Raw genomic sequence first — 19,328 nt, 5'->3', positions numbered from 1 at the left:
ACAGTAGTTTGACTAGTTAAGATGTTTGATGAAATTTTAGAAAATAAGGTAGAATAAGTTGAATAAAAATATTATAAAATTAAAATATTATTAGAATTTAATTTTTTAATATTATTTTTATTTTATAATTTAAAATTTTTGAATTATTTTTTATATTTTGTTTGAATAATTAGATGAAAAAGTTGAAAATTTAAAATTATAAAATATATGAGTTTGTGGTATTTGGATATTGAAATGTGATGAGTTGTGAGGACTATGTCATTCAAACCAGACGTAAGGGTAGGTTTGGAGAGTGAAATAAGATAAGAATTTTGTGAATAATAATATAATAGGTTGACTTAAATATTTTTTAAGTTTTAAAAAATAAGAGAGAAAAAGTTGAATAAAAAAATATTATAAAATTAAAATATTATAAGAATATAGTTTTATAATATTATTTTTATTTAGAAACTTGAAAAAGTTGAAAATTTTTTTTATTTAAAATTTTGTAAAAATTATAATAATTAAATTAATAATTTTATATTTAAAAATAAAATAAAATGAGATAAAATAAAATCACGATTGAATAAGTTTCAAACGTGCCTTAAGGGGTTGATTGGTCAATCGGAAGCAATGGAAGGTCCAGGGATGAAGCAAGACGCGTAAAATGAGGGTAAAATCGTAATTTTGTACTCGACTTTAAACGGACGTTACCGCACCTAGCTAGAAGTACAAGTAGGTCCAGCTTCGTCTACTCCGAACCTAATCACAAGTCCGTTCCCTCGTATATAAATACGTAAAACCCCCCCCCCCCCCCCCCTCTCTCTCTCTCTCTCTCTTGTTCATTGTAATTTCAAAGGGAAAATAGGAGGTCGTGTTTGCCGTTTTCTTTTCCTCAGAAGCTGAAAACCCAGAGTCCAAAAGTAAGCAAATTCGTGGAAATCTTCAGGTACTTTCACCTTTGGCTTTTTCTTAATTTCCATAGCATCCCCCTTTGTTTTTGTTAATTTAGCTTGGGATTAATGAAAAGATCCCAAATTGGTCGAAATTTTGTTGTGATTGTTGATTCTAGTGTCTTGTGTCGAATGGTTCTAGGACTTTGTTGATTCTTTTTTTTTTTTCTTGGCATTTTAGTTGGGATTTTGGTTGCCATTGGGCTTTGGAGTTATCACTTTTGTTTGTTTGCGAAAACAAAAGGCAAAAAGAGAGAAATTTTGAAATTTTGAGTTTCTTCTTTGTTATTTTTTTATCAGTAATTCTCTCTGTTGTTATTGTTTCACTTAGTGTTTGTGGGAATTGCGTTTTACTGGGTGGAATGATGTTTTTCTGCATTTTCTGAGCAGCCAAACAGAGAGCCGAAATGGGTTGACTTTGTAAGGACTTTGAATTTCTTCGTACGAAAATGTTGTCATTTCCTGTTTTAGCTTATTGAGATATTTCCGGAAAATAAAGGGAAAAATTAAAACAAAAAGAACAGGGGAACGCGGAATCTTATGTTTGTGAGCTGCGGCTACCAATTCATCCCGTCACTATTTCCAAATTTTCAATTGATTTTTCTTGCTGTCTGATGAAACCGAGAAAAGTAGAGGAGAACTGAATAATTCCATTTTGATGCTTTATGTTTCCGTAGAGAGAAGCACAATACATCACGTAGATATTTTGAAGTCTCGAACTATAGCTGCATAAGCAGTAAATTGTATGGAATTAACTGGAATATCAGTTTTCTTTTGATGAATTCAAAGCTTTTTCTTCTGATGAATTAGCTTATAGGATTTTATGGTGAATCAGGAGCTGTGGTTTGAGTAAGAATGGGTGACCATGTGGTTTTGTGTGTTGATGGCCATGTTAAGTCCGAGAATTTGCATTCAGTGCAAGGGGCTGAGGGAGTCCCAGGATCTTCTGGAGAGGGTTCTGGCTCACATCCTGCTCATCCACCCACTTGCACTATTGATGTTGAGAGAGTTGGGGAACATGGTGTGTCTGAAGAAGAAGAAGAACCACTGATTCAGTCCGTGGAATGTCGTATCTGCCAGGAGGAGGACAGCGTTAAAAATTTGGAGGTCCCTTGTTCTTGCAGTGGTAGTTTGAAGGTATTCTCTCTCTCTCAGAAACAATGCTCTCCTTTCTGAATTTGATGTTTTTGGATGTCTGAGGGTTTTATTTTGGCATAAATTTCCTTTAATACATCTAACTGGTCATGCTCGTCTCGATATAATACAATACAAAAGGTAATTTTGGCTGTACAATTTGATATCCTTTTCCCTTGGAACACAAGGTCTCTCCTGAATTTTAAAAGGAGAGGTACTTCCACTTGGCTACAAGTGTCGGCAGTCATCATTCATATGTTTTTCTGATTGAAAAATAGGCAACTTTCACATATATATGGAACCCTGTCTTACATAGTCAACTTCATGTTAAGGACACATTTCTCTCGTCAAGCTAACTGCTAGTTTTGGGCTGTACATTAGTGGCCTCATAGCGGTATGTGTCGTGTGTATCGGCTCTCTGTCACACACCCACACACACAGATATGGCTTCCTTTTGTTGTAGCTGACATGTTTGAAGCATATTCCCAAAAATCAAAACTTGCATTTTGTATTCCCTTTGCATTTCTTTTTTAAAAATTCCATTGAGTTGTTGTAATAAAGCTGAAGCCACCAAAACTTACAACTTCCCCCTGGCCCCTTCTTTTTTATGCAGTTTGCTCATAGAAAATGTGTTCAGCGATGGTGCAATGAGAAGGGAGATATTACTTGTGAGATATGTCATCAGGTAAGCCCATGCATTCGTAGCATCTGTAGTTGTTTCTATCTTAATCTCTGTTTGGTAGAATATCTACATAAATGATTTATTTATGTTGAGTTTATATTCGAACATTGAAATATTCATTGAGACATAGATATAAGCAACTTGTTTAGTTTCAGAAACTGGGAATTGTGATAGTTTTCTATTTCTGAGTGATGTGAACTGTATATCACAAAATAAATTGTTAAATGATGAGCTATCGTGTCTGTTGTTGCATAGGTACCAAATGAGATAATGTGGTAAATTATGGTATTCAAAAGAACTTGATGCCTTATTTTTAAATACCTGGCTATCTTTTTTAGCATGCTCTTATAGGCCTCACAAAATCCAATTTTTACTATGCATATCTGATATCTGGGTTATTGCCACTTACATTGGTAAAAATAGAACTTGATGCCTTATGATCTTTATGGTTAATATTGTGGAAAATTACTTTTTAAAATGTTACAGTTACATTCAAAAAGTGTTGAATTTTTTAGCTGCATTTGGCACAGACATGGGTAAGGATGGGCATTTGGTCTCATGTTTAAGTACAATATGTGAGCATGTTAGTGTGCATTTGGTTAAAGCTTATGTTCATGTGTTCTTCCAATTACGACTTAAGAGGTCATGTGAGTTTATCTCCTTCACATAGAAATCCTGTCTTTGCAGCCTTACCAACCTGGCTATACTGCCCCACCACCTCCACCTCACTCTGAAGATACTTCAATTGATATAAGGTAACTAGAACGCTGTCCCATGCATTTACCATTCTCATTGATGAATTATATTGATTTCTTGGTGTGTGGATACAGCTTATAATTTTTTTGAACTATATACAGAAACAGGCACGTACAGATACAGATACATATATTTTCTTGCACACACACGTTGCCTATTTTACTATGTCGTACTCTTTAGTATTTACATTTGTCCATGCAAATAGAGATTCTTTTTATAGGGATTGCTATGAATGGATCTGTTCTTACATACTCGTACTGGAAAATTTGATATTTATGTCTCACAGTGAGGGTTGGACGATTTCTGGTACACCTTTGGATTTGCATGACCCTCGACTATTGGCAATGGCGGCAGCGGAACAACATCTTTTGGAGGCCGAGTATGATGAATATGCGGATACCAGTGCTGGTGGTGCTACATTTTGCCGCTCTGCTGCTATAATTGTAAGTTATAGAACCAATTTTTTTTTTTTTAACACAAGTAAGAAAATTTATTAGACCTCATAATTAGGCATTGCCGAAGTACGCAGGAAGTATACAAGAGAAAGACACCTAATTACAAGCTAAGAGCTGAAAAAAGGGGATGAAAGTCATTAAGACTAGTCCCATCCAATACAATAACCGAGCCCAAAGTAACAACGTATGTAAAAAAAAATGTCTAATCCCTCCCACCGAGCATTCTCTATTGTCAAAACAGCGCCCCTTCCTCTTATTCCAAATACACCCACATAATGCATAGAGGCACCATCTTCCAAACAGCCACAATTTTTCGATTGCCCTGAATACCTCTCCAACAAGCCTAAAGACTGCACCCTCTTGGGCATCACCTTCTTTTCCATTGTGATGTGGTTAAGGCTATATGGTATGAGATTTTTGCTAGGCTTGGCATTGCTTGGGTGTGTAGGAATCAAATTCTTTCATGACTCCTTTCATCTATGGAATTTTATATGTTGTCCTTGGGATCTTGTTTATACTGGTTGACAACATGCAGACCTTATTGTAAGTTGTGATCTGGATCTTCTCATAAGCAACTCCTGGGATACACCCTACCAATTGGAAAATAAAATTTAGTCTTGTTGTCTTTATTGACCCCTAGTACATGATATTATACAGTACACATTACAATACTGTATGGTTTGGATCTTTTTCTCTTTTTCCTTGGCAGTTAATGGCTCTTCTGCTGTTAAGGCATGCTCTATCCCTCGCCAGTGCTGATGGAGATGATGATGCTTCCGCCTTTTTCTCTGTATGTAGGATATGGGTCTTTGAGTTTGTCTTATGAATATCAATTATCAAAAAAGAGTTTTGTCTTTGAAAGTTCACATTGTTGATCTTTTTAACTTAATTGTTTAGGTTTTACAGATTTTCTTACTTCGGGCTGCTGGCTTTCTTCTGCCATGTTACATTATGGCATGGGCCATCAGTATATTACAGCGACGTAGGCAAAGACAGGTTAGCATTTTGGTTCTGCAGTTTTGGAGGAAAGAAATTTTAACCCAAATATGTTCCTTGATATGGCCTTTTAGTGTGATGAGTTTGATTACAAAAGGAAAGCCAACATATTTTTTGAACCGTGCTTTGAGCTACCTTTTTAGTAATTTAAGAGAAGTTTTCCGCCTAGATATAATTGGATTGAACTGTTGAATTATGGCTGGCTACATGCATGGGGCTGGTAAATGGTCTGTATGTTGACAAATGGGGTCTTCTTGAGTTTCTCTTTGTTCCTTTTCCTAGTTAAGATATCTCTCTCTCTCTCTCTCTCTCTCTCTCTCTCTCTCTCTCTCTCTCTCTCCACACGCAGACACAGACACAGTCTTAGTTCATTTGGGTTTCAAAATCGTTCCTGAGAGTTGCTGGCTTGTGTAGTTGGTTATTTAATAATTTTATTGATTTTTTCCCCTAATATTTGTCCATAAATGCTATTGCATCAGGAAGCAGCAGCACTTGCAGGAACTGAAGTTGCTGCATTTATGCTGCAGGCTGGACAACGTCGGAGCTTGCAGTTCACCCTAGCACCTGGACCTGCAGTGATTCCTCATCAAGAACCACTTCAATGATATGGTGTACATAACGGTTGTAGATTCTACAATGCTGATGCAGAAAAGTTGGAATTGGAAATTTGAGCATGGCGTTTAAAATTTGATACTAGAAGTGGGAAAATTGGAAGGCCCTCAAACGCCCTCCCCTTTTCTCATGATGTTTGTTGTACATATATCAGTGGTATTACTGCTGCAGTCATGCTGCACGGGGAACTTCTTATCTTGGTAGAGCTATTTTCATAGATTGTACGGATTATGATATTGGTATCAGCATGTTAACAAGAACTTGATGGTGGTGGGGTTCCCAGGAAGGGACGTTTTCTTTGCAATGTAAACGTGTCTACCAGCAAAACAGGACGATACTCATGGACAAGTAAAAACAGCAACACATTTTTTTTGTCGTGCGTGTTTACCAATGAGTACCCTTCTGTTTTAAAGTAGTATGCCTGAGAAAAAACCCTTGCTAGTGCTATTTGGCTTTTAGCTTTGTTTGAGCCACGCCATGCCTTATAGCAATGCACTGGTGCGATGATTTTCATGACATGGTTCCAATGCTCTGTTGAACGTATTCTTGGGGCTTCTCATTATCCCTCGTATGATGTAGAATACAGTTATTGCTATGGTCATTGGCCTTGATTTCTTTCAAGTAACCCAACCCATCTTGATGCGAACCCATAGGATCAAAATTCTTTAAACCTAGAATCAAATTGAAAATTTATCAAAGAATTTATCAAAGAAAGTCAAGATGATCCGACTCATTGAAATCTTATTTCAAGAATCTAAATTTGATAAGAATATTACAAGGGTTTGTTTTTTATAAGCTCGTAATTCAATAAAGAATAAGTAGAAAAAATTGAAAGTTTTTTACGAAAAAATTTTATTCAATGTTAAAATTAATTTAAAAAATGTAGCTATAAGTGTTTTAAAAACATTTCCATGGTTGGCTAAGGGCTACATCAATTACAAGACATGCGCGGAACACTTTCAAATCCAAGACAGTCTAAACTACATGTCTATAATTAATAAAAGAAGTTAACTTAATGAATTAAATAGGCCCACAAGCCTATATTAAATAAAATCAAAAGTCTAAACCAAACCATTGGTCTATGCCAGCCCCCTATTATATGGATTAAAGTTGGTTCTTCTTATTTCAAGCCCATTTTGAATATTAGGGTCTTATTCGACGAATTTGCAAACTCGGCCTATGTAGATTGCACTAATTTTTATATTATTTTTTTAATCTTTTTAACTCTTAATCTTATGCTTGGCTAATCTAAAATTTATAATAGATCTTTAAGATTCGATCCATTAAGGGCCATCACATCTTATTAGTCAAGATTTCACGCTCTCAATATTTGTGATTCCATCTTGGCATTTTTCTTATTTCTCTACCTCCCATCTCTTTGATACCTTCTTATCCCTTAAATTCTATTATTTTTCAATCAGATGGTGGTTGGCGTCTTGATGATGGAACACGGTTCTAAGTAATTTTTTATGCTTATAAAATTATTTGCAATGTGTTCAAAGAACTAAGGACAATAAAAAGAGTTCACGATGGAGACGACGACCAAAAGCTCGTGATAATGATTGCTGGTAGAGGCAAACTTTACATGTGTTGGTACATGCCATTGAACTTTGAGTGGTGCTACGTCACAGAAGAAGGATGTTGTTCGAAAATTCATTGAATAAGTTAATTTTTATTTTTTTTTAATTTTTATCATTCATTTTTTATATATTCTTAAATATTTTTTAAAAAATAAAAAAATTTACAATATTACTAAAAAAAAAAAAACTTTTTTAATTATTAAATAAAAGAAAAAAAATTCTATTCAAGAGACTACCTCGAGACATAAATTCGGGTGTTAAAAGTATTTCTGGTTAACTTTACCGCATAACATTGATTAAGGTCAGCCTCGAACTGTTTCGTTACTCAAAGATGCTATCGATCCATCCGTGAAATCTCATTTCATTGAAATCTGATTGATGGGTCAATGATATTGCAGGAAGATAGACACAGCCTTGAACTCTGCATTAAATGTGCATTCGGTAAACCATGAAATCTTGCATAAAATGCTAGAAGAAAAACAACACAAGCTTCTGGAATCCTCTTGCTTGGGACCGGTCTTTAGAATCTACAAAGACACCCTACTTTGATTTCCAACTTTGTCAGTTCTAATCGAGTGCCCATTGTGCATGCTAAGAGCCTGAGACACCAATGTACAGTCTAATATTGTCCCTGGGTCTGGAAGAACTACTATTATCCATCTTAAACGACCAAATCAAGCTTGCAATATTTGATGAAGACTGAATGAATTAATTAAAACAATTCATGGACTCCTCCATATCATCAATACAGAAAGGAGAAACTAAAACTGAAAATTAATGAGAAATAAATTTCAACTCAAGGGTATTCAATCAACTAAGTTCTTGTATCAATCTAATCGTATTGAAGTTTTACACAATTTTCAGAGTTTATTATAGAAACCCAGAAGGACTAAAAGAAATGCAAAACAGAAGGCTAGCAGCAGCTTGACGTTCCTCAAATATATATATATATATATATATATCATTTTTTCTCGATTTAATCTTGATCTTCGCTTTTGAGGGAGGCTTAGTACAAGTAACATGAATTTGTTGTTCTAATATGAGAGTATTTTTTAAGGACCTTTCAATTGAGATTTCTTCCTTCTCTTCATCCCAAATGAAGAAAGTTTTCTCCTTTCCATCTCCCTTATTGTTTCGAGTTTTGGCTTCCAACAGCTACGATATGAACTCATCCGAGATGCATATTCTCAACATCCAGATGGAGTTTTCTATATATGAAATGAGGGAGGCTTCCGCGGAAAAGATTTTGGACTTTAATCGAAGATGAAATTGAGGGAGGGAGAAAGACTTCAAAGGAGGCATGGAAGGCTTAGTGAGAAGAAATCAATGTTTTGAATATCGTACTCATCAAGCTACTGGAACGAAATATTTTAATACCGATATCATTTCGTGTATCGTTTCAAGATAGTCAATATATAAATAAATTATATATATAAATATATATTAATTATATTATAAAATAATAATCTATATATGAATAAATTATGCATAAATACATATATATATATATATAAATTATAAATAGGCTGGTTTGAATTGGGAGTCAAAAAATGAGTTTGTAATTTGAAAAAATGAAAAAAAAAGTAAAGACCGAAATATCAGTTAGTACGTAACTCGATACAGGTTGAAATATCGGCCAGTATTTAGATCGGTATAAAATAGGTACAATTTTTATATGAGACAAGTGACAATACGACATATTCCGATCGTACCAGCTGATACGGTATAAAATTAAAAACAAAGAAATGTAAAGAAGGAGAGAAGATGAAAATGAGGGAGGGAGGCTTTGAGGGAATCTAAAATAAAAAAACGACCCGTTTTATTCATACAATGCATTTCTCATTTTTCACGTTGGCAGCGATTGTCCCACGATTACACTTGCCGCCTGCATTGAGCATTTTTCTATTTTATAACCCTTTTGTCTTGTCATTGGACTACCAAAGGGGTGCAGTAAATACATGGTAATAGCCCACAACCCAAGTGTTGGGGGCACAAAACTTTCAAAGTGAAAGCCAGAGATGGAGGCAACCATAGAGGAAGTGGCAGTTTTGGGATTGCAAGCACGTTTTAAAGAAAATGCTATTGGAGCCACTTAAACTTTCTTCATTCTTACTGTTCATATATTTTAGTTTTATTTATTTATTTATTACTTAATGGTTAAAAAAATGATTATTAGTGAAATTGTATATATATTTTTTATTTTTTTCTTAATAATTAAGAATGTTAAAAAAATATTTTAAAAAATCTTAAAAAAAAAGAATAAAAAATTTATAATTAGCGATTCGCACAGTGGTAACACGTGATGGTCCTCATCACAAGATGTATAGGCAGGAAGGTCTCAGAGGGATGGGCATCCCTTAAAGCTGGTTACATGTGATGGTGAAGGAAGATAATGGAAAGCAACAATTCATTGATTCTTTTGCTTTTCTATACTCAGGCAACCAAAGCAGAAGCCCCCACAGAGCATCTTACCTCTACTATACTTGGTTTGGACCACAACCACCCTATTCTTCCTTCTTAGGCTACTTTTCTCTCTCAAATACACGTCGATAGCATATATAATTTTTTATATATATGATAAATGATGTGTCAATACAGTCATAGACCAAAACATTTTGTATTACTTCTATTGAGCCACATCATCCATCATGCATTGAATGACCTTGAATCGAATCTAAAGTCAAAAACATTCTGTATTATTTTTCCTATAATGATTCATGATCTTCTTCCCTCTATGTGTAATTTATTATAGTTAGTAATCGAAGAGTGCCGGATATAGAAAACTTCAAAATCAAGTTAGATGGGGGAGGGAGAGAAGGGAAAGATGGTCTTCATGGATAAGCGAGTAACAAAATAAAGAAAGAAAAGAAGACAAGGGCAGGATATTGAAGCCAAATGAACGTGAAACCTTTGAGACTTTGAATATTGGAGGGTTTAGGGGCTGCTGAGCAATCCGAAGACAGAGCAAAGAAAAGCATAAAGGAACCCATTGAGCACAAGAAACAAAGATTATGATTTTCGTTGCGTGGATAGAAGAGCTTGGAATTCTAAAGTTAGTTTAGCATAAAGCAAGTCTAGGGTGCATAAAGCAAGTGTTTGTTTGTATTTTTTTTCTTCTTCTTTTATTTTTTTTTTATTTTTTATTTTTTTGTGGGAGGGACTACTCTATTCTTCCCCACCCATCTCCCCAACGTCTCTCTACCTTTGATGGCTTTCTTGCTCCTGTACCAATCTCAATTTCTAGCATATTCCTGGAATTTTCTTTTTCCAAGTTTTAATATACTTCTTATAGTTTACACAGTCGAAATATCCTCTATAATATTCTTAATTTAGATCATTCATTGGATATCACATGTGATAACCATTGAAATCCTAAAATCTGATACACTTGAGATCCTGATCCTCAAATGTTCTTCCATCTTCAATATTTCTCATAAACTAAATTGGAGGAAGTATAATTGCGTTAAACAGTCCTGTAATGCATATGTGGAATTATAGATGATGATATATCATGTAAGCAGAAACAAACTTAGAAAAAAGAAAACAAACAGTTTTAAAAAATAAGATGTTTTAAGATGGATCTATTGGATTCAACCTGCATGTAAAGCATTTAGCATGATGCAAGGACATGTCAGTGTGGTCGGATTACGTGGTCAGTTGGCTAAAGAGTTCAAGAGTCCTTGTTGGTCTTGGTTTGGTAAAAAAAGGACAAGGCAAATGACATGGAGATTTAGGGGAAACCAGATGCAAAGATACTTGGCTTCCCAAGGATAGTGTTCCAAACTATCTTTTCATTCAAACCCGTCAGTCTTCCAAAACAGCCTTTTATTGCTTCTGTGGCAGGCTTATGATTGAGGTGAATCTAAAACTTCCATAGATGTTTTGTGGGGCCACCTTTTGCTTTATGCTTTTAGCCTTCCAAATCCCATAAAAGATAAACCTCAGGCGTATTCTTAGAGGAGGAATACGGCATAAGCAATAGGGAGCTCAGACACACAACATATTCTTGTTTTTGTGGAGTACAAGCATATGGGTCCTTTGGTTTGTAGAGGAGTCATTCTTCTTGTTTGTATTGGGGTTTTAGCTCTTCAACCAGATGAGGTTGCAGGCCTGAGAAGCATTGGTGTTGCTCTGAAATGGGACAAAGTACAATTACCATTTCTTGAACATTTGCGAGTCCTAGAGGCTGTTGCTGTGGAGGATACAAATACCAAGCTCAGTTTGGCACCTGCACCTTCAATAATGTTCGATCCAAATCAGTCGAACAAAAGGAGAGTTCGAAAAGGATCAGACCCTATTCATAATAGGTGTTGACATGCTGAAGCTTTATCTTTTACTGTGGAGAGGGAGGTGGCAATGGGACATCTCAAAGGAAGAGGCGGCTAGCGGCTAACCTGATGCAAAGAGAAACACAAGGGTGGTTGGCATCCTGCTTCCTCAGTAATTCCTTGAAGCGGTTTGGTTGAATTTCTCTATTTCCATTTGTTTCAGTCCAAGTTTTTTTGTGAAGCTGAAGAATTGCAGCTTAAACCAATCTGTGAGCCAGTAGTATCGTTGTTTCTTAGAATCTTAAAAGTCCTAACAACCGAGTAGGATACAGGAGTGCCTGGCTCATACATATACAATATATAGCAAATTTTCTATATGCGATAAGACATGAATTTCAGAACATTTGCATTGGTGACTTCTTGCATCGATACAGTTAACTAAAGAAATAATTTTTCGTGAGTTTTTTAGCCAATTCTTCGTGTTATTTTATTCCGTTGCATGCTTGCTCAAATTAATATCTGATGCACTTTTCCAAAACTTGGTTTATGAACTCCTAGGCAAGCTTCCGTATATAGTACTTAGTCTTTACTTGTTCAATTTTATGCTGGGTGGTGTTTTTCAAAGGAGGATGAAGCCGCAATTTTATGCACTTTACTTGTTCAATAATTGATAATCAGAGCACCAAAGGTAATTGTAAATCTAAAAGAATTGAAATAAATCAAAATTACCAGTGGTGTGAATCATTATAAGCGAACAAAAGCACTAACAGATCTTCAAACTGACTAAGCTTGTGCCTCTCTAATAAGCCCTTCATCTAGCCGATTTTTGGAGATTTTCCATATACTCCAAGGTCAAGAAATCTCGGACTCTTTTAAGAGGATGAATCATTCTGTAGTCGAAACTGAGATCTGCTGTATCTGTTATTCCTGTGGAGTTTAAAACGAATTGAAGATATCTTGCGTGAAACTTCTTCCCAAATCATATCCACAGCATCCCCAGGCTTGGATGGATACTGGTATTCAAAATGGTGCGCAATCTCCCTCAACTTTTCCCACATTCTGGTCCACTTGTCTTGCTTAATTCCTCTAAGAAGTTTCAGTACGTAACCCTTTTTTACAGCATCAGATCCACGGACAAATAAGCAAAACTCTGAGTAGTCTAAGACATCTTCGAATGGTAACTCAATCTGATCGCTAATGATCACAGGAACACAATGACTTGCAATGGCATCAAAGAGACGATTTGAAGAAGGGGTGTCTCCAGCAATATTTAGGCAGAACTTGGACGATGACATCCCTTGGCCTGCACTTTTAATCCCATTTGCTCGAATGCTGCCAAATGTGAAGTGTATATCCTTCTCATCTTTGAGAAGGTAAAATAGTTCTTGGCGAATGATTCCTCCCTGGAAATAAACTTAAAACAAAGATTAGATTGATCTATGTGGAGTAAGATATCATTAATAAATTCAAAAGATTGATGTTGTCAAAGCTATATGGTTGAATGGGGAAAGGAGAAAGCAAAGAACCATAGACAGCTGGCTGAAAGGCAGGCAATGATGACAAAAGTGGCCATCACAGCCACATTTAGAAAGCTAGCATTAGAAGTTTATTGTGTTTATCAAAGCTAGCATTAGAATTTTATTGTGTTTATCTTATCCCCTTGAAAATAAACAAGCATTTTTCAAATGCTTTTCCTATCTTCTGATAAGTTTTAGACTATCCACTCATGAAACTAAAGGACTTAAATTATGTTTTACTATTGCCCCATTTTTAATAGTGTAAGTGGATTACAAAGTGCAATTTGCATGAGAACCTAGGAAGCATTCATCTTATATAAGCTACAATAATGGTACAAAGGGTGGTATGTCAGATCCAACACACACTGGTCCTGCCCATAAAGTCTCCCAAACAGCATTTCAATCAACAAAATAATCCTAACCATTTAATTCAGGACATTCTCGTAGATTGGCCAAGAAACACTTCAATTGTGGTTTTTTTTTCCCAGTTCAGTAAAGATTTTCTTTCATTGTGTTTATTATATGAGATTCAAATCAGATTGATAATCAGAAATCCCCTTTCCCCCTGCCCTTTCCCAACATTTGTGGTATTTTACAGTAATTAGAAGCAACTCGGACAAAATCATAAATAAATGACAGCTCTAACACAAATCAATGATCAAAATGTTTTTTTTTTTTATTTTTTTATATAAGTCAATGATCAAAATTTTACCCTGTAGTCTTTTCAATTTGTTATCCGAATTTATCACCTCAATATCACTTTATCACGAAGTACAAAAAAATCTGAGTGATCTCCTTTAAACTGCAGTTATTCTGGAGTCTGAATCACATTTGAAGTCATTCCCAATTCCCAATACCAAATACGGGATTCTTTTTGGATAGGAATACCAAATCCAGGATTCTACAAGCTAATCATACAGCATTTCATAATATGTCTGATTCTTCTCAACACAATTCCAACAAGAATAAAAATGCATAAAAGCATGTAGTATTAATTCCACGCTTTGGGGATAGAATAAGTTTATACAAAGAAGGTAGGTATCTAAAGGAAGCAGAAACAGAACGAATTGTTGAATAATTTATAGTAAAAGGGAAGGACAACTCACATCTTTCCTGTATATTGCCCCTTGGAAATATGCCAATATAGGACGTTTGTGAAATGGGGCTGATTCACGATTGGGGATGGTCCTCACTAAATGCCTGTAAGGAGCAATTATGTCCTTCCCAAGATTTGCAATGTCACCTGGGTATCTTCCAAAATCTGCGAGCACAAACATGGCTGAACCCAACTTGCTTCTTGCATCTAACATGCTATTTGGATGGTGGGCAATAATTAGATGATCCTTTCCACCCAATCGCTTCCATTCTTCCTGACCCTTCAAAAACTTAACCAAATTTTCCTGCAATATCTGGTTAAGACTAACTTTCTCCTTGAGGTGAAGCTTAGAATGCCTGTTGTAACTCAAAGATGAGAAGAATGGAACAAAAATGACATCTGCTAGACTTGAATTCTTCACTCTTATGACGGTGCAGGGTCTAACAACATTTGGGGTGTTCGAAGACAAAAGATCAAGGGTAAGCCAGTACTCTATACTGTGTTGTAAATTCAGCCCACCTGGGTATGATGGGATCCGACTTGGGTTATCGACATTTGGCCATGTTTGATTCACCTTCCCCTTCCAACCCACTAGTCCAAAGTGGAATTCAGGAGGCAAGTCGTACATAAACACCCTCAAGAGAGCCTGACTAGCATCGCAGACAATATTTCTCTGCTTTCCAAAAGAATAGATTTCCCTACTCGAATTGGTCACCTGACATCCCAATCTTCCACTTCTCATGGACCTTTCAGAATTAATTTGTGTATTCCCAGAGGGGATCAAAGGAAGTGTCGTTTGTTCACTTCTGACATTGGGTTTGATGTCAGCTGATGAGCTATTAACAAGGAAGAGCTTAAATACCGATGTGGGTATGATGGAAGTATTTCTAAATTCGAGAAGAAACACAGATGAAAGGATCAAAAGGAACATAGAAATGGTTACTAAGTAGAAAAGAAACCTCGAGGGAAGCAAGCCCTTTTCCACCATTGCTGGAATCCAGAGAAAAGTGTGGGGTTCAGATGAAACAAAAGAGTAACAGCTATTAGACTGAAAAAAAAAGGGGTTTGAATTATAGTCTCTTTCCAGAAAGATCAAATGGGCAGTATAAACAGGATCAGCTTGATTCCTACAAACATAGAAAGAGAAACCCTCATCTGGATTATGAAAGGAAACCCAGTTTCTCACTTTAAACCCTAAGGGGTTTTGGAGAGGATTACAATGTGTTATATGCCTGTACCATCTAAACACCACCTTTAATGAATCAACCGCCAATCTAATAAGGAAATTTCAATTTTCTTTTCCAAAAGAAAATCACGAACTACACACCTATGGTAAACTTGCCGCACACAACCTCCAGTATCTCCAAGAAAAAAAGTCAGCTCTTTTCAGATTCATGATCAAAGCCAGTGATTAATCTGCAGACACAGGCATGTATTTTGTCATCTATTAGTTGTTAGAGCCGAGAGTAAATTTCTAGAAATTCACCTGAAAATGGAATAAAACAAAAAAAAAAAAAAGAGAGAGAGAATATAATGGAAATCAAGATCTTATAATCTGGGTTCTCCAAGATGAACGAATTGACAAACTGGGTTGGTGAGAAAGTGCTAGATGAGAACCTGCTCGTATTCGATCCTGAGACTTCATAACCTGCTACTATCCCTTCGAACTGTACATGGACTGTTTCGTACGCACGCTTGTAGAAAGGTTCTTTACTATTTTCCTCGGCTTTCTGGTGAATTTTTACAAAATTAAATTTATGCTCTTTCTTCTGGCTGTTCTTGAGAAGCAGAGTAGATTCCCAAAAGTATAACAATTATTTTTCTATTATTTTATTCGATTTTTCTCCTTGAAACAGCTGCGCTTTCTCAGTTTCCCAAAAGTACGAGACTTTCCTCATATACTATACAGTTTTTGCAATAATTTCCAAGGAGGGTGTCATGCAGTGCGGGTGGACCCGGGAGAGATAGAGAGAGAGAGAGAGAGAGCGGAGCAAGGACTATTTATTTATTATGTTTTATAGATATACCTTTCATGCAGATTGACTTCATGTTTGGTTAGATAATTTGAAAAATGTGGTCACCATGGTTGGTTCATGCAGAAGGTGAGCAAGCCACCTGTAAAACAGACTAAACAGTATAGACGTGAAGCAAACAAAAATCCCTCTGCCAACAAAAGGCCTTTTTTCCTTTTTTTTTTTTTAAAAATAATACAGAGATGACTTCCAATAATAATTATATCTATTTTATAAAAATTAATAATTTTATAATCTAACGTATTATATTAAATCATATCAATTTATTAATTTATTTTTTTATAAATCTCTTTATTACTAAAATATTTCTAAAAAAATAATACTAAAGTACAGTTTAAATAGTAAAATAATATGAAATAATTTTATATGAAAGTTAAATAAAATATTATTAAAATATTATTTTTTTATATTATTATTATTTTAAATTTTGAATCAATTGAATTATTTATTATATTTTATATAAAAATTTAAAAAAATTATAATAATAATATAAGATAAAACACTCTTAGCATGAGCCTAAATAAAGTCTTGAAGTTCTGTATGAACAAAAGTGACTTTATGATAATTGGTCACGGTATTTTTATGTTAAAAGTGTTTTTTTTTTGTTTTTTTTTATTTTAACCTTTTCCTTTAGCATGTGTACTTATTTTTATAATAAGCTTTTTCATTCATAATGATACCACTACAAATTACATTATAGCATCAATGAACACTCATGCAAGATTACTGTATTTTCTTCAAACATGGCCCTTCTCTCTATATGATGTGGTGAGTGGTCTCACGGAGTTTGAGTTTTATCGCTTTAATGATAGTCAAAGGAGAAAAATTGTACTCATTATTCTTGTATTATGTATCTATTTTTATTTTTTATATTTTATTTTTCTTAACAAGTATATGATATATACACAATAAATAGAAAAATTCAATTAATTTAGTAAAAATTAAAAAAAATTAAAATAAATATAGTTTGTGGGATAGACAATTGAATAGCAAATCATCAAAGAATCACTTCGGGGATTAGCCCGCCTAGTTCAATATTGCTAACTATTTGTTTATGAAGGTCGTAAATCCGACGTGAACTCACATTTAATAGATTAATGTTGGATAAAATTAAGTTCAAGTTAATTCGAATGGATTTGAATATGTTAATTAATAATTAGTGATTTTTTTATTTAATAATTAAATAAATATATTTAAATGATATTCTATTTTTTTAATATTTTTAAATATTAAAAAATATAAAGAAAAATAAAAGATCGTAGTGCAATTCTACCATGAAGTGTGTTTGGTGACTCAACACAATCAAAGATCAAAGAGGTCGTGTCGAATAGACCGTGAATTTGGGTTAGGCATGTCAAATTTGGATTAGGTTTGGGTCAGATTCTTGTCAATTCATAAAGAATTTGGATTTTAATAACCTAATACTAACCCCACATGACACAACCCGATTGTCATTAACCTCATAAGTATAATAATTTTCTAAATATCTTGTGTTACGGTCTTTCTTAAAAACTGCAAGGACAGAAAATATAATACATTTATCTCTCTAATCTATAACTTCACTCTCAACTGTGCTATTTCATTTTTGTAGTTATAGAATGTATAAATATCGTATAATTTTTTAATAAGAAATTTTATTATTTTTTAAAATATTTATGTGATATTTATGCACTCTACGATTATATCTAATTTTACTGCATTTTAATTACTACAAAATCATCTCCATCTACACATTCAATTTCAATTTACCCTATATTAGTTTTAATATAAAGTATAGTGAAATTATTTTAACTTAGCGGGGGAAAATACAAAAAGGACCTTTCAACCATTAATTAATAGACATTTTCGGTGAATAAACCAGAAGACAATGAATTGTTAATTATGTTGAGAAGTCTATAATGGAGTGTGAAATGGGCATATTAAATTTAATAGTTTTATTATATAAAAACTAAACATTTTATACATTGTAACTAAAAAATTAACAATGACACATGACCAATAATTGACTAATAATTAAGCTCGATCATTGTCTAATTTTATTTTTTTTAAATGAATAAAAAAGAGATAAAAGCAAGTGATATGAGACAATCTTGGCTGTTGGACGTTAAGATCGAGAGGGTGCATATTGTAACCTTTTGATAGTTTGAAGGTATATAATATATTGGTATTATAAAAATTTTATATACAGTTATTTTTATGTATTATTTTATATATTTTATTAATTTAATTGATTATGTTATTTTTTTAAATATAAAATAATTATTTTAATTAATCATATTAATAAAATAAAAATATACAAAAATAACTATATAATAAAATTTTTTAAATAGATAAAAGTATAATTTATCTAAAAAAAAAAAACAAAAATCATGTTGGAGAAGTTTCGAGAATCTTATAGATTTTCATTTTTTTCAAATTTGGACCTGAAACTTGAGCAAGTAGAACTAACAGTAATACTATTCACTAAACTTTCTGGGCCTGAACATGCATCAAAGGGGCCGAAACATTTCATATTGGTCTCGTTCCCAACTTCCATATTAGGAAAGGAAAGATTTCTTATCGACTGCCAGATCACATAATTTAGGACGGTGCCACATCCACCTATCTCAGTTATTGTTGGGAGTTACTCTTAGTTAATTATATGTAGTGTTTTTTTTTTAGTTTTTTATATGTATTTTTATAATATATATTTTTTTAAAATTAAAAATTTCATTAAGAAGCACTTTTTTAATAACGAAATAAATAAATGAGAGGGATAGCTCCAAGAAGTTGGGAGTAGTGGGAATATCATTTTTTGATAATATCATTTCTCTAATTTATGTCACTAAAATAAGTCACAGGTGCTTCTAGTAGTTTTACAAGACAAATGGGTCTATCGATTGGTGCATTCTTAATTTTTTAATATTTAAAAAGTGTAATACTAAATACAGTCGTAAAATATGTAAGCGTAGCATAATCTTTTTGAAAAATAGTAAGGTCTACTATTAAAAACTTAATTTTTTACACATGAATTTTGAATTTATTCACTTTTTTTAAAAAGATTAATTACATAATATTTATATACTTTACGACTGTAAATATCATTTATTCATCAATATATCTGCCTTTGCATAATTTTTTGCATTATAAAAATATAAGGTAACCATTAATTTCTATATTTAACAGATTGTATAGATGGTAGCTAGAAAGCCTAGAATAGCATAACTTACTCATAGTTGGTGTGTGGACTGTTTTCTCACAAAAATAACTGGAGATTAAGTTGATGAC

General features: G+C 33.8%; 2 protein-coding genes across 5 annotated transcripts; one reads left to right on the top strand and one right to left on the bottom strand.

Moving 5' to 3' along the window:
* Window positions 1-777: 777 nt before the first annotated feature.
* LOC122281759 lies at window positions 778-5,939 on the top strand. 3 transcript variants are annotated; one of them, XM_043093525.1, is made up of 8 exons: window positions 778-928; window positions 1,768-2,069; window positions 2,680-2,751; window positions 3,436-3,503; window positions 3,791-3,947; window positions 4,669-4,749; window positions 4,866-4,955; window positions 5,435-5,939. In XM_043093525.1, the coding sequence occupies exons 2-8, from the start codon at window positions 1,788-1,790 to the stop codon at window positions 5,558-5,560; spliced, it is 876 nt and encodes a 291-aa protein (XP_042949459.1). In that variant the 5' UTR covers window positions 778-928; window positions 1,768-1,787; the 3' UTR covers window positions 5,561-5,939. The 3 variants fall into 3 exon arrangements, with proteins under 3 accessions (XP_042949459.1, XP_042949457.1, XP_042949458.1); XM_043093523.1 differs by having other exon boundaries at window positions 4,857-4,955; XM_043093524.1 differs by having other exon boundaries at window positions 785-928; window positions 1,750-2,069; window positions 4,857-4,955.
* Window positions 5,940-10,642: 4,703 nt separating this feature from the next.
* LOC122281694 (probable arabinosyltransferase ARAD1) lies at window positions 10,643-15,314 on the bottom strand. 2 transcript variants are annotated; one of them, XR_006230300.1, is made up of 3 exons: window positions 14,039-15,167; window positions 12,145-12,818; window positions 10,643-11,541 (listed from the first exon to the last, which is right to left on the bottom strand). XR_006230300.1 is itself a non-coding variant. In XM_043093426.1 (2 exons), the coding sequence occupies exons 1-2, from the start codon at window positions 15,014-15,016 to the stop codon at window positions 12,288-12,290; spliced, it is 1,509 nt and encodes a 502-aa protein (XP_042949360.1). In that variant the 5' UTR covers window positions 15,017-15,314; the 3' UTR covers window positions 12,046-12,287. The 2 variants fall into 2 exon arrangements, 1 of the variants encoding a protein (XP_042949360.1); XM_043093426.1 differs by lacking the exon at window positions 10,643-11,541 and having other exon boundaries at window positions 12,046-12,818; window positions 14,039-15,314.
* Window positions 15,315-19,328: the final 4,014 nt, after the last annotated feature.

The sequence above is a fragment of the Carya illinoinensis genome, chromosome 11 (genome assembly GCF_018687715.1).
Source record: "Carya illinoinensis cultivar Pawnee chromosome 11, C.illinoinensisPawnee_v1, whole genome shotgun sequence".
Taxonomy (NCBI): Eukaryota; Viridiplantae; Streptophyta; class Magnoliopsida; order Fagales; family Juglandaceae; genus Carya; species Carya illinoinensis.
The sequence above is the reverse complement of the archived record's forward strand: the minus strand, read 5'-3'. Positions and strand labels throughout refer to the sequence as shown.

Bases quoted from the DNA above. Each gene is read 5' to 3' on its own strand.
- LOC122281759 (XM_043093523.1), top strand. From the start codon at position 1,788: ATGGGTGACCATGTGGTTTTGTGTGTTGATGGCCATGTTAAGTCCGAG. The intron at 3,504-3,790 runs GTAACTAGAACG...TATGTCTCACAG, and splicing joins GATACTTCAATTGATATAAG to TGAGGGTTGGACGATTTCTG. The intron at 4,750-4,856 runs GTATGTAGGATA...TTAATTGTTTAG, and splicing joins ATGCTTCCGCCTTTTTCTCT to GTTTTACAGATTTTCTTACT.
- LOC122281694 (XM_043093426.1), bottom strand. From the start codon at position 15,016: ATGGTGGAAAAGGGCTTGCTTCCCTCGAGGTTTCTTTTCTACTTAGTA. The intron at 12,819-14,038 runs GTGAGTTGTCCT...GTTTATTTCCAG, and splicing joins GGGCAATATACAGGAAAGAT to GGAGGAATCATTCGCCAAGA.